Source organism: Lissotriton helveticus, chromosome 7 (genome assembly GCF_964261635.1).
Source record: "Lissotriton helveticus chromosome 7, aLisHel1.1, whole genome shotgun sequence".
NCBI classification, from domain to species: domain Eukaryota; kingdom Metazoa; phylum Chordata; class Amphibia; order Caudata; family Salamandridae; genus Lissotriton; species Lissotriton helveticus.
In genome coordinates, this window is record NC_136068.1 from 165,221,225 (window position 1) to 165,233,682 (window position 12,458).

General features: G+C 43.5%; 1 protein-coding gene across 1 annotated transcript in view; it reads right to left on the minus strand.

Annotated features, from left to right (window-relative positions):
• Positions 1-12,458, minus strand: part of CSE1L (chromosome segregation 1 like) — a 399,917-nt gene that overhangs the window by 25,660 nt on the left and 361,799 nt on the right. Inside the window, exon 24 of the mRNA XM_078651858.1 lies at positions 2,686-2,917. Within this exon, the coding sequence (XP_078507984.1) occupies positions 2,686-2,917 (232 nt within the window). The remainder of the gene's footprint in view (positions 1-2,685; positions 2,918-12,458) is intronic.

Consider the following 12,458-nt stretch of genomic DNA (forward strand, 5'->3'; position numbering starts at 1 on the left):
TCTTTACCTCAACAACTGGCAGCTGTAGAACAAGAACCTCCTCAGCATTATGGTTAAAAAAGCTGTGCCTTCCTCTGAAACAGGCCCCAAAGTGGAAAGTATGGCAGTCACACCATTGCCATTTCCCAGCTCCTCACACCAGTTGTCTTGACCGGTCCTTCTCAAAGGGTCCATACCCTTTTAATCAGCAGCCCTTCAGCATCCAAGGGTGACAAGTCCTGAGGTAGATACGGCCTGGATGGCGCTGGAAAGCGTCGTCATCTCAGAGTTGGAAATGGCAATGGGCTCGTCGTACAATGGCACTGGCAGAACCGAGGCAGGAGTGGGTGGAGGCACCTGTGGCAATGAAAGACCAGATCCAGCAGACCCAGCTGGAGTGGGGGCGAACTCTATGGCGGTAACACTGCAGGAGCACTTCCCCGCATGCATGACATCAAAAATTATTTTAACTGAACGGGCATTGCTCCAAGGGATTCGAGGAAGCGGGACACACCGCCAGCTCATGTGAAGTGAAGGAAGGTGGCCGCAAAGCACATCATTTGGATGGCGAAGCTGCAGAATGCTTTGAGGTTTTTTTCTTGAGCTTGTTGGACTTACCCAATTTTGAGGTGGATGTTTTGGAGTGGGATGATAATAGCCCACGAGAAAGACTCCAGGAGCAGCCACGAGAACTTAATGGGGAGTGGGAACGATGCAAAGCTTTCTTCAGCTGGGCCGCCAGAATCTTCATTGCAGATTTGCAAATCGCCTTGGGGTACATCGGCTTGTACTTTGGCGTAGGTCTTGGGGTTGTGGCCTGACCCCAGGCACCAGAGACAGACCAAATGAGGATTAGACAGACACTTGTCGGTGACATTCCCCACACGGCTTAAAAGCTGTAGGTTTGTTAGTGGATATGTCCTGGCACTCTAGTAGCAAAAGTTGACAAAAAGATAACGGATGTTCAAAAAGTGACTGAGGTAGCTCTCTTAATTCTCGCTTTTGATAAAAAGAGGAACTGATGTCTGCGCGCTGGGATGCTGCCTATGAAGGTACGTGGAAAAGAAAATTGATGGATGGAATGCTGGACAATGCAAACATTCAACCCCAGTCACAAGGATCTGTGTTTAATCAATCATTCTTTTGCTCACCCCACCTCCCCAGTTTGGACCCAGCCATATGCAAATGAGTCTTGACCCTGTCCCACAAGGAACATGCATATGGCTAGGTCCAAACTGGGGTGGTGTGGTGAGCAAAATAATGATGGATTAAACACAGATCTTTGTGACAGGGGGTGAATGTTTGCATAGTCTAGCATCCCGTCCATCAATTGTTTCTTTTGCATATGTCGCCTTAAGTGGGAAGAGTATGCCCAGACGTGGGTCTCGTGCTCACTACACCACTGGATTCAAGCTAGCCTGGCTGATGAAGGGTGAAGCCCTGAAACCGACCCCAGGATGCTTGTTTCCGGTCCAGGGAGGACCCGGCTTGGCAGTTCGGGGTGGACTGTTCCCACAAGGAACAGGGTCAAGACTGATTTGTATATGGCTGGGTCCAAACTGGGGTGGTGTGGTGAGCAAAAGAATGATGGATTAAACCCAAATCTTTGCGACTGGGGGGTTAATGTTTGCATTGTCCAGCATCCCGTCCATCAATTGTTTTTGCCTATGAAGGTACAGCGCACGTCACATCCGGAGTGGATGAGGTCAGACCAAAAGTAGACCACACCACCCAAGCATGTGCAGATGATCTGCTGAAGATTTTCTGGGTCCAGTCGGACACCTATGTGGAATATTCCAAGGTGAGAAATCTGCGGTTAGAAGTCTTAATCAGAAACATAAGTAGTCTGGGGGCAAATCAAGATTTCATATTGCACTGATGTTTATATTAAACACCCTAGCTAAATGACAGTACTTTCGTTCTAGTACCCACCACGCATAGTTTGCTTCTGAAACATATGGTTAGGGGGCCTTTAGTCTTGCCATATGCTTAGTACTCACTTGACCCACGGCACGGTTTTTAGTCACATATTGTGCCAACTTCCCATTGGCAAAACTCCTTTTTGAGAAAGGACACAGCACAGTGAATGGCCATGCCCACTTATCTGAGCAGATGGCATGGGGGTACAGCCAAGGCATGGCGACCCGTGATTAGCACTCCTACCCACACTCTACCATTCTTGGCATATCTTGCAAAAGAACAGATGGGTCACAAACTGCAAAAATATGTTTAATTTCCAATAATTCCATATGCAGATGAATGGAATTACATCAAGCTAATCAAAAGCGCTTATGCTGATTGGGTGCTGTAGAGGTTCCGTAAAATATGTGCGCGTAAATAAGCCAGGGAGAGCACCTTGCACAGATAGTAAAATACAAGCCCATACTTTTTTTACCAGGTTGCGCAACCAAAAACTAAGAAAATACTGGAATTTACTTAGCATTCAGAACAAAACATTAAAAATATGAGAAATGTTAAAGTACATAAGCAAATATTTCTAAACAAATCAATGTTTCGAATAGCTGAAAAGAGGAAGGAACCAGTGCCAATAATTATACAAAGGACGAGGCGATATTTATACAGTAGCATTACCCTTTTTTGTTTTTAAAGAAACAAAATATGGCACAAAAGCTAAAAAATTTCAAAAGGTCTATTTTTCACAATAAGAGAAGACAAACCCAAAGTAAAATAGTGAAGGAAACTTACTCTGCCTGGATATGCCGTGGATAGCTTGTGAAGTGATTGTGCTAACAGAATCTTGGGATTGCTAACCATCTGACCAATTGGATCATGTTCTTTTTTCCCAGCAAACGCAAGCTGTGAAAAAGCAGTTTGATACCCTGGGGTATCTTCAATATCAATAAAATGCTCCTCATCAGGGATAGTGTCATCTTCAGGAAGTTCAAAAAGACCAACCAGAGATTGCAGTAGAGGAGACCTAATAACAAAACACAGGCATATTGTGCATATGTAAATACAATATTACTGCAACAATTTTGCCGCACAGCAACAGGTTGTACATACTCTCAAACTTGTGTCCAGGACACTAAATGCAAAATCAATATACAACACCACAACAAAGGTGCATTTCACATAATCAAATAGTTATGAACATGGATTGTAATTTATGAAATCAATTACTTACCTTTGACATTTTTACAGCTTCAAGCTGTTCCAAATTAACATGGTATGCATTCTCCAGCCGTCTAGTGGTTGAGAGCAGCAGTGTTCACATTTGAATCCAGTTTTTCTCTTTGTGCGTCGAGCAAGAACAACTATAACTGCCCGTAAGCCAGGGACACTGGAATTATGCGGTAGAGGCGGGTCAAATTAGGTAGCAGGGTGGACTGAATTATGTGGCAAGAAAAGGCAAATTATGTAGCATTATGCAGCAAGTTTTGTGATAGTATTTCTTCATTATTTTTTCATTTTTAGGTTTAGTCTAGGCAGCACATGCGCAGTCAGCAAGACATGCTGTATGTATAATATGGGCTTAACCCACGCCCATCAATTGCCATTCTTTCTTTGTGGTGCCATTCAGGAATGCTGGCTTTTTATAGGTGGATTGCTTTTAAAAGTCTCTCCTTTAGGTGCCTGGTTGACGCCCAGGTGATTTCATTAAGTGATGCTTTTGTTCAGCCATTACAACGCGCTCATGCCTTCCTATTCATCGTTCTTTCTGGTCTAAGGCTATGCGTTCATGACTGTTCCTTCTGGTCCGCCATCAGTTTTTTCCAATTTCCTCCCTCCCACTTCCTACCTGATGCCTCTTGTGTGCCAAATGCAAGGGACTGTGGATGTAAGCATACTTGAGGTCTATGGTTGGCAAAGGGAATTGTTCTCCAATACCTATCACCTTGTAAGCGGCCAACATCTGGAACATCAGAGCCTAGGTGAATCGGTTTATTAAATGCAAGACTAATACCCTGCTTAATGTTAGATCCTGTTTGGGTATCTGTACGTAGAATACAATTAACATATTCCTATGCCTGTTTCCTATACTAGAACCCCTATATCATTTATCTATCACTGCACATTCTGTTGCAGAACTGGTTTGTGGTCAGTCTTTAGATTTTGTTAAAGTTCATTTGATTTTGGGCGATGTTTTTAGGAATTTTATGCAATATCCATGTTTCATTAGGTTCACCAGACGGATGTTAATTGTCTAATGGTATGGACTACCACTTCCCTAGGTATTCTATTAATGTACCAGCTTCAAATGATGCATGGTGCAGGGACTAGATGAGACACATTTGGTGCTTGAGGCTGATCCTCAGGAGTTCAGGTCTCTACTAATAATACTGCCTCAAAAAGTACGCTTGGGCTTTGTTTACTGTCACCGTGGTTTTTGAAAGAACTTCCTTAAGGTTGTCACACTGGGCTGCATAAGGCTGTGTCCTCTAAGTCGTGGACCTCCTCTTAAATATTCCTATCATGTGAAAGGCTAACAGTGGCTTAGCCATGTCATTGTCTTTTTTGATTGCTGCGGACGGGTCTACTACCAGTTGAAATAGATTATCCCCAATGAAAAGAATGTCAATTATATTGGTCTGTACCTCACCTTTATATCATAAAACACGCAGCCATTCAAGTCTGTATAACACTGTCCCAGTCATGAATTGCCCATTGGCTTTCTCTGCTGAAGCCAATGCGGATTTAAGGGAATGCTGTAGGAAAATATCACAAAACAGAAAACACTTCTTTGAAGAAAAACAAGTTGTACTATTTCAAGCCAACACAAGATGGCAGGAGTGTGCACAGCACATGAATCTACAGCACTAGGAGGTGCAAACAGATTGTTAAAAGTAACATTTTCCATTTGCGGCGTGTGCTGCTATAGATCACACTAGACTAAAAAGAAGCATCCAAACAGCTAAGACGGTATAGCAAGTCAAGAAGCACGCTGCCCAAGACAAAGTTTTTGTGAGAGAATAAATGGGGACCCAGTCGCTTTTTGGTTCTGCCACTTATTTTATTATGAGCAGATTTTTTACACCCTACTGTATTTAATCAATGGGTGTTGTAATTGTTTTTTTCTTTTTTTCGAAGTGCAAGTTGCTTCACTTGAGTGAATTATTATAGTAGTCTGAGGACTTGCTTTGTCATACACAGACAGGTATTTGTTATATACAAATTTTACATTCAACACCAAAAACAAACACTTATGTTACAAATATACATAAACATTTCTACTATACAATTTTGACAATATATTTTACATGAAAGGACGTATAACCTGTACCCTACTAACAGATTTCAACACCTGACCATCATATAACCTTTGTGTGTTTAAGGTCTGGTAACGCAAGGGCAAAATTTACAAAAATTATTTTGTTGACTATAACGTGCAACGTAGTATTCAAGGCCCTTTGCGCAATTAAAGTTCATTTATTAAAGTGAACAAAGGAACGCCGACGCGTTTCCGAGCCCGTGTCTTGATAGTCAGGCTCTTCTTCAGGGCTTTTGTTAGTTGGGTACCTTTCCACGGAAGGGAGTGGGGTCAGTCTTTATCGAGACTTCTGGCTGTCAGGTCATTCAGACCTTAAACACACAAAGGTTATATGATGAAGGTCAGGTGTTGAAATCTGTTAGCAGGGTACAGGTTATACGTCCTTTCATGTAAAATATATTGTCAAAATTGTACAGTAGAAATGTTTTTGTATATTTGTAACATAAGTGTTTGTTTTTGGTGTTGAATGTAAAATTTGTATAACAAATACCGGTCTGTGTATGACAAAGCAAGTCCTCAGACTACTATAATAATTCACTCAAGTGAAGCAACTTGCACTTCGAAAAAACAAAAAAACAATTACAACACCCATTGATTAAATACAGTAGGGTGTAAAAAATCTTCTCATAATAAAATAAGTGGCAGAACCAACAAGCATTTACAATGCAACGGTTTCGCCTTTGGAAAAGTTTGAGCTATTGGCATTGTGAATGACAACATTTGTATTTATGTGTTGGTTTTGAAAACAGATAAATAAATGGCATTGTCATTTACATTGCCAATAGCTCTAACTTTTCCAAAGGCGAAACCGTTGCATTGTAAATGCTTGTTTCGATGTGCTTGGGAAGTATTCATTTCCCATCTAATTCAGTGTCAAAACGTGAACCGTGGCTGGGCTAACAACGCAGCGCTAGGAAAAAGTGAGTGCGTCCCAAGGTGCTGCGAGGCAGCGGTGACAGCATCGCCCAGTTATTTGGCAAGAGCCTCCTGATCCCCCGCCCATTCACTGGGGACGGGAGGGGTGGGGGCGGGACGGGCGGAGGGGGAACAGGTGGCAAACTGCAGAGTGAACAGACCTTTTCGAGCGGATCTGCAGGGGCACCATTCTGTGCAGGCGAGGCTGATGGACAGCCACCTGGGAGGGAGGGCAGGATAAAGCTGCCCCCCACGCACACACTAACATAACTTGCTGGCTCCCAATTAACAAGTTGCGAGTGTACGCAGTTGCGATACCCTGTATTTTGCCCCAATACATATACACAACACATAACAAAACTAATGCACCATAAGCGATACACCAACTGTTCTCAGTACCCCACAAAAAAGCAAAATGAACAAACGACCAACTATCTACCTCGCCTTTAACCCATGGATAGTGCGCGCACCCCCAAAATTATAATTATGTGATAGGGAATTAGCAACTAGAGGTGAACAATGTGACCACGATGAAACATCAGATATTCACAGATCGACCCCCACTCCCCCATTAGTTCAAATGGATACTGATCACCTCCACTTGCCAGGATACGATGGTGAGATGTAGTCCATGCCCACCTGCAAAAGCATTTGAGAAGACAGAACCTCACACAAGAAACCCCCAACGAAGGGATACAAGACTCACTCCACGTTACCAGCACTCCAACGACAGAGAATCCATCTCCCACCTGCATATCAGTATACATATAATCTAGACCTCTAGGCTAAATCTCACCCAGTAGTATGCAATGGTAGTAGGAGACGAGTCCCCCCATCAGCAAAACAATGAACACATATACTACTTCTGAAAGCACCCTATGACATATAGATACGACCACCTTTAACACGGGACAAAAACATATAACGGAACCAGAGAGTTCGATTCAACCCCCCCTTGCCCACGCCACCCAAAAAAACATAAACCCAAACAAATAGCACGCCTAGTTTATTATGTACTGTTTCCAGCTCCAGGCGTGTACTGAGATTGTAACACCCCAGAGATATATGCAATCTTCTCCGATGTTATTTCCCGCACCCCCTCTCGTACCCAATGTGACTCACCTACAGGACCCCCTCAGGCTATCACTCAGGGTCCTAGTCTCTTGCCGCCATCTTACTCGCTCTCCCCCTGCAGCTCCTCCTGTGGAGACAATCTATCTCGCTGCCGCCTACCCTTGACTCTATGATTCTTCCCAATTCATGCTCCGCCCTCTGCATCCGCCAAAGGCAGCCACGTAGTGTGCGTGGAAATCCCATGCCTGGTGTCCTTGTAAAGTCAAATCTGAATATTGGATGGTGGTGGAGGACCCTATATTATCCTCTAAAATCGAAAAAAGTCACATTGAATCATAGGCTCTCTATGTAAATGCAAATAAAGAGAACGACTCCTCTGACACAAATATAATACTATGTCTATTATACTCAAATTCTCTAGTCACGACGTCAATAGATAGAAAACAAACCCTCATCCAAACGCGGTAGCTACATTCCCGCCATTACATAACATACTAAACATGTTCACATTACTGATCCACATTCCGTACCATGGAACTTATTCCAGCTCATTTATCACAGTTCACCCCGACCAGCTCACTGCTATCCTTAGTCAGTGTCTAAGCTCCGATTCCGCGGGCATTCTTCCTACAAATTGTTCACTTCCTGGCTCATCGTTTAAAGAATGAGGTCAACCAATCACGATGGCTCTTTTTAAAACCAATTGAAATGTACTTCCTGGTTGTAAATTCACCAATGTACTCCCTCTTAACAAAGAAAACGAGTACGGCCAACCAATCACTGCTTTCCCCAATTCTGGAAGTGAATGGAAATAGCGTCTACTCTCCGGTACGCCGTCTGGATAAGTTCAAAAACGATAAAATCAACAAATCTTGCCTCATATGCAATCTTTCCTCATATTCAACATTAATGTGTGTTAATACATGCTGGGAGCTCCCTCTCCGGTCCGCCATAGGCTAACGCCCATAAGTGGCCTTTATTTTTTTTTCGGATACGTCCATTCATACGGGAAGTTTTCTCTCCGGTCCGCACATTGGAACAAGCAATCAGACGCTTAGGCATCTAAAGCTGTTGGCGTCTGAAACCCTAAATCACTCTAAAACGACAGCGGTGAGAAAAATCCTGAGCGAAAAGTAATAATGCATAACAAATAAGTTCTACCCCATCAAAACACCACAAGAGAACGTTTTAATTATGTAGGCGCGTGCAATTAATCAGAGGCCTTTCCAAGTAAAGCTGCCAGCCTGAAAATCACAGAATACGTCATTCCCTCCCAAGAGAGCCTCCTCTGGTTTGCCAAGATACTTCACCAATCAGATGCTTGTTAAAATCCAATAAAATGCCCTCAATCAGTAACATAATACGTCACTTCATACCGGTAGTCTTCTCTCCGGTCCGCTCCCTGGAATCAACAATTATAGGCGAACGTATATATAGATGGCAGCGCCTGAAGCCCTATATCACCACAAAACGTAAGCAGTCAGGAAAAGCCCCTTCGTAAAGTCATAATGCATAACACATGAGAAATAACCCATCAAAACATCTCAAAAGAGCATATAAATTATATGGGTGCGAAAGATTACAAAAAACACAGCGTCCTGTAGGGATTCGGGGGCGTGCTCTCCCCTTCCCATTGGCTGGAAGGTAAAATTCCAGCCAATGGGAAGAGGAGAGGGCGGGACTTAAAAAAAGACCCAGAAACGCCCCCGAATCGCGTCAAGGCGGGCCCTGAACTCAGTGACGCTCCTCTCCTCCAATGGCTGGCCAGCATTTACGAGGCCAGCCAATGAAGAAGAGGGGCGTGTTCAGGCCCCCATATTACAAACAAAAGATTTCGGCTCCGCCCACTGCTTACGCAGTGCGACGGTAGCCGAAACCTAAAAAGGAACTAGGTCCCCATTTATTCTCTCACATATTATTGTGTCCTACCCAGGGCGCAACAGGACACAACCCCCCCTTCTTTTCTTACCAAGACAAAGTTTTTGGCACTGACTCACTGGTGATTCTTGTCAGGCCCAAATATTTGTACAGGTATGTTTAGTCAAGGTACGAATGAGGGACAAAGTAGCTGCTTTACATGTGGCATGAAGAATTAAACCAGCGAATGCAAGTTTAACAATTTCAGGAACAGCAGAACCACCCAGAGATTTAAGTAGGGAAAGTCTAGTAGACAAAGGAAGGTTGACAAGTCTGAAGTATATCTCCCCCAACCAGAATTACCACACAGCGGTGCTGAGCCAAGGACAGTGTAAATGAAATGGTTACTTATCAGTAGGCGCAGTTTTGCAGCTTGAGGAGTTTCTGGATTCACATACTGTACATTATTCTGCCATCTAGTGGTTGGGTCTGGAACACTGTCCTTGTCTGTCTTTAAGTCGAGCATGAGCCAGCGCGCAAGCGCTGCTCTGCGGAGAGCTGTGGTTTGTATGAACAGAGAATAGCCCCACCCACTCGCCCTTTTTTTTTTTTCATTGGCTTGAGTTTGTCCTTTGTAAATGCTTTCTTCCGATTCATTATGAGGCTTGTCAGTCCCTCCTTAGTACGGCCGTGTCGTCATTTGTATCCTCCCATGGCTACAGGCCCCTTTACTTGGTTGTTACATGGGGTTACTTTTGGAGCCGGACCAGGTAAATGTGTGAACATAGCCTTTGTCCTTTTTAAAAATGCACCAAATGTTGAATGCAGCCAATCAGCTGTTAGCACTGTCTAGAACTCTCCTATTAGAGGTAGTTTCCCTTAGATTTTCCCAGCACAAGTGAGCAGTAAGTATCTTAATAATATTGAAACAGCCTCTACGGGTGGGTGCATGTGAATCAATGGAAGATACCAATACTGGATAACCGTAGTTATAGGTAAATAACTTATTTTCTTATCCAGTATAGGGTTATCTTTCATAGATTCACATGCCTGAATCAGAGTAGCAAGCAGTCACGTACAATTTTATCTTGTTTGTTGTGGATGGTGGGTGACTTCCAAAACATAGTGAACCCCAAATGTTTGAGGTAATACAAGAGGCACCTTTAAGGCTATAAGGCTATACCCTGTGCCTACTGTTGTCATTATATATACATGTATATATGTTTTATTTGTTTTTAAATAGGAGGATGCAAGAAAAAAATGCATGGGACATACTCATAGAAAAACTTAAATCATTCATATATTAGCATTTTTATATACAAAGCATTAGCGAGAGGCAAGGAAAACTACAGAGTAACTTATAATACACCTTACCTAGTTATGTTTTACATCATTAAGAACATGTAAGTATTTGAAATCACTATGAGAAGAAAAGACGCTTTCCAAGGGTTAGAAAGAGGCTTACCTTAATGGAAGAGATGGCGAAGTACCGCCTGGACAACCGCTGCATCTGCATCCTGTGCGGACTCCAGGCAGTAGTGCTGCATGAAGGTACAAGTGGTCCTCCAGGTTTCAGCAGGACAGACTTTTTCAAGTCACTCCCGTGAAGTGGGCAGCTGACGTGGCAACTGCTCTGGTGGAGTGAGCCTTCGCTGTCCTTTCAAAAGGTTTGTTAGCTTTGAAATGACAGAACTGTATTGCAGCAGATATCCATCTTGCAATAGTGGCTTTTGTTACTGCAGTCCCTTCTCTGCCTTGTCCACAGACAACTAATAATTGATCAGTTTTTCAAACATCCTTCGTTCTCTGAAGGTAAACTTTAAGGGAACGTTTGACATCCAGCTTATGTAGTGTTTGCTCTGCAGGCGTTGATGGTTGCGAAAAAAAGGAACGGAATTGTAAACGGCTCATTGAGGTGGAATTGTACAACACTTTAGGAATAAATGTAGGAGTAGTCCATAGAATGACAGCGTCTTCTTTAAATAGGATTAGTCCATAGAATGACTGCGTCTTCTTTAAATATTAAAAATGTTTTTTTTAATGGTGAACGCTTGGGTTTAGCTTACCCTTCTCTGGCTGAGGTGAGGGCCAGCAGAAGAGCGACTTTCCATGTTAGGAATTTCAATTCAGCTTTATGAATGGGTTAGAATGGTCTTTTCATAAGTTGCGCAAGGACCAAGTTGAGGTTCCATTCCGGTGGAGGTGCTCGCACTGGAGGAAACTTAAGTTGTTTGATCAGGGTTGAGGAACAAAGAAGTAGCGCTGGAAGCTCTTTATAGCGTGAGATGGAAGCCAGATGCACCTTAACTGAGGCGAAATCTAAACCAAATTTTGCTAAGGAGAGGAGATATAGCAAAATCTGTTAAGGGGATACTTGAAATGGATGCAGGCCATTTCGCTGACACCAAAAACAGAACCTTTTCCTTTTCAGTTTGTAGGTCTTGTTGGTGCTCTGGTCTAGATTTCGGGAGGATGTCCCTGGACAGGAGAGGAGGAAATCGGTGCAGACGCATGGGACTGGCTTCTGAACGATGAAGTTTGGGGAACCAGTGTTGCCTGGGCCACTTGGGCACAATGAGAATCCGGTGACATCTCTCCAGCTTGATTTTGGTAAGAATTTTCTGGGAATCAGTGGGGTGGAGGAAAGGCTTAGACATATATCCCTGACCATCACATTGAAAGGGAATAGCCCTGAACATGCTGGCAGAGGACCGGCATTTGGCATTGATGTATGTGGCAAACAAGTCCAGCACTGGTTTTCCTCATAGTGCAAACACTCTATCCAACTGGAATTGGATGAGTTCCCATTCGTGGCAACTGTCTGTAGCTCTGCTGAGAGCATCTGCTAGCGTGTTTTGTAGACCTGAAACATGCTCGGCCCGAGAGAAATCCCATGCTCTGTTACCCAGCTCCATAGTTCTTGCGCTCCCTGAGAAAGCGTGAGAATCGGCTCCTCCCTGTTTATGGAGAACATACTGGTCATATTGTCCATATGGACCAGTATGGAGGCGCCTGCTATGCTCGGTAGAAAGGCCTGTAAAGAGCGGAAAATAGCCTTCAACTCCAGGCTGTTGATATGACTGTTTTTCAGAATTGGACCATTTGCCTTGAATTTGAAGGTCCTGCAAGTTACATCCCCAGCCTTCCACAGAGGCATCAGTTGTCGGGATGTAGTCTGGTAGGATGTATGACATTACAACGCATGCTTTTACCACGCATGCTTTTACATCGCGAGTTTTACAACGCATACCATTACAACGCATAGTGCTTTGGGGCGCTGGATAGTGAATTATTTAATTTACTATTCCAACTCCAGCCCCCGTGGATAGTAGGGAAGGTGTTGGATAGTAAATTAAATATATTCCCTATCCTAGAGCGCCCCCCAGCGCAATAAGTTGTAATG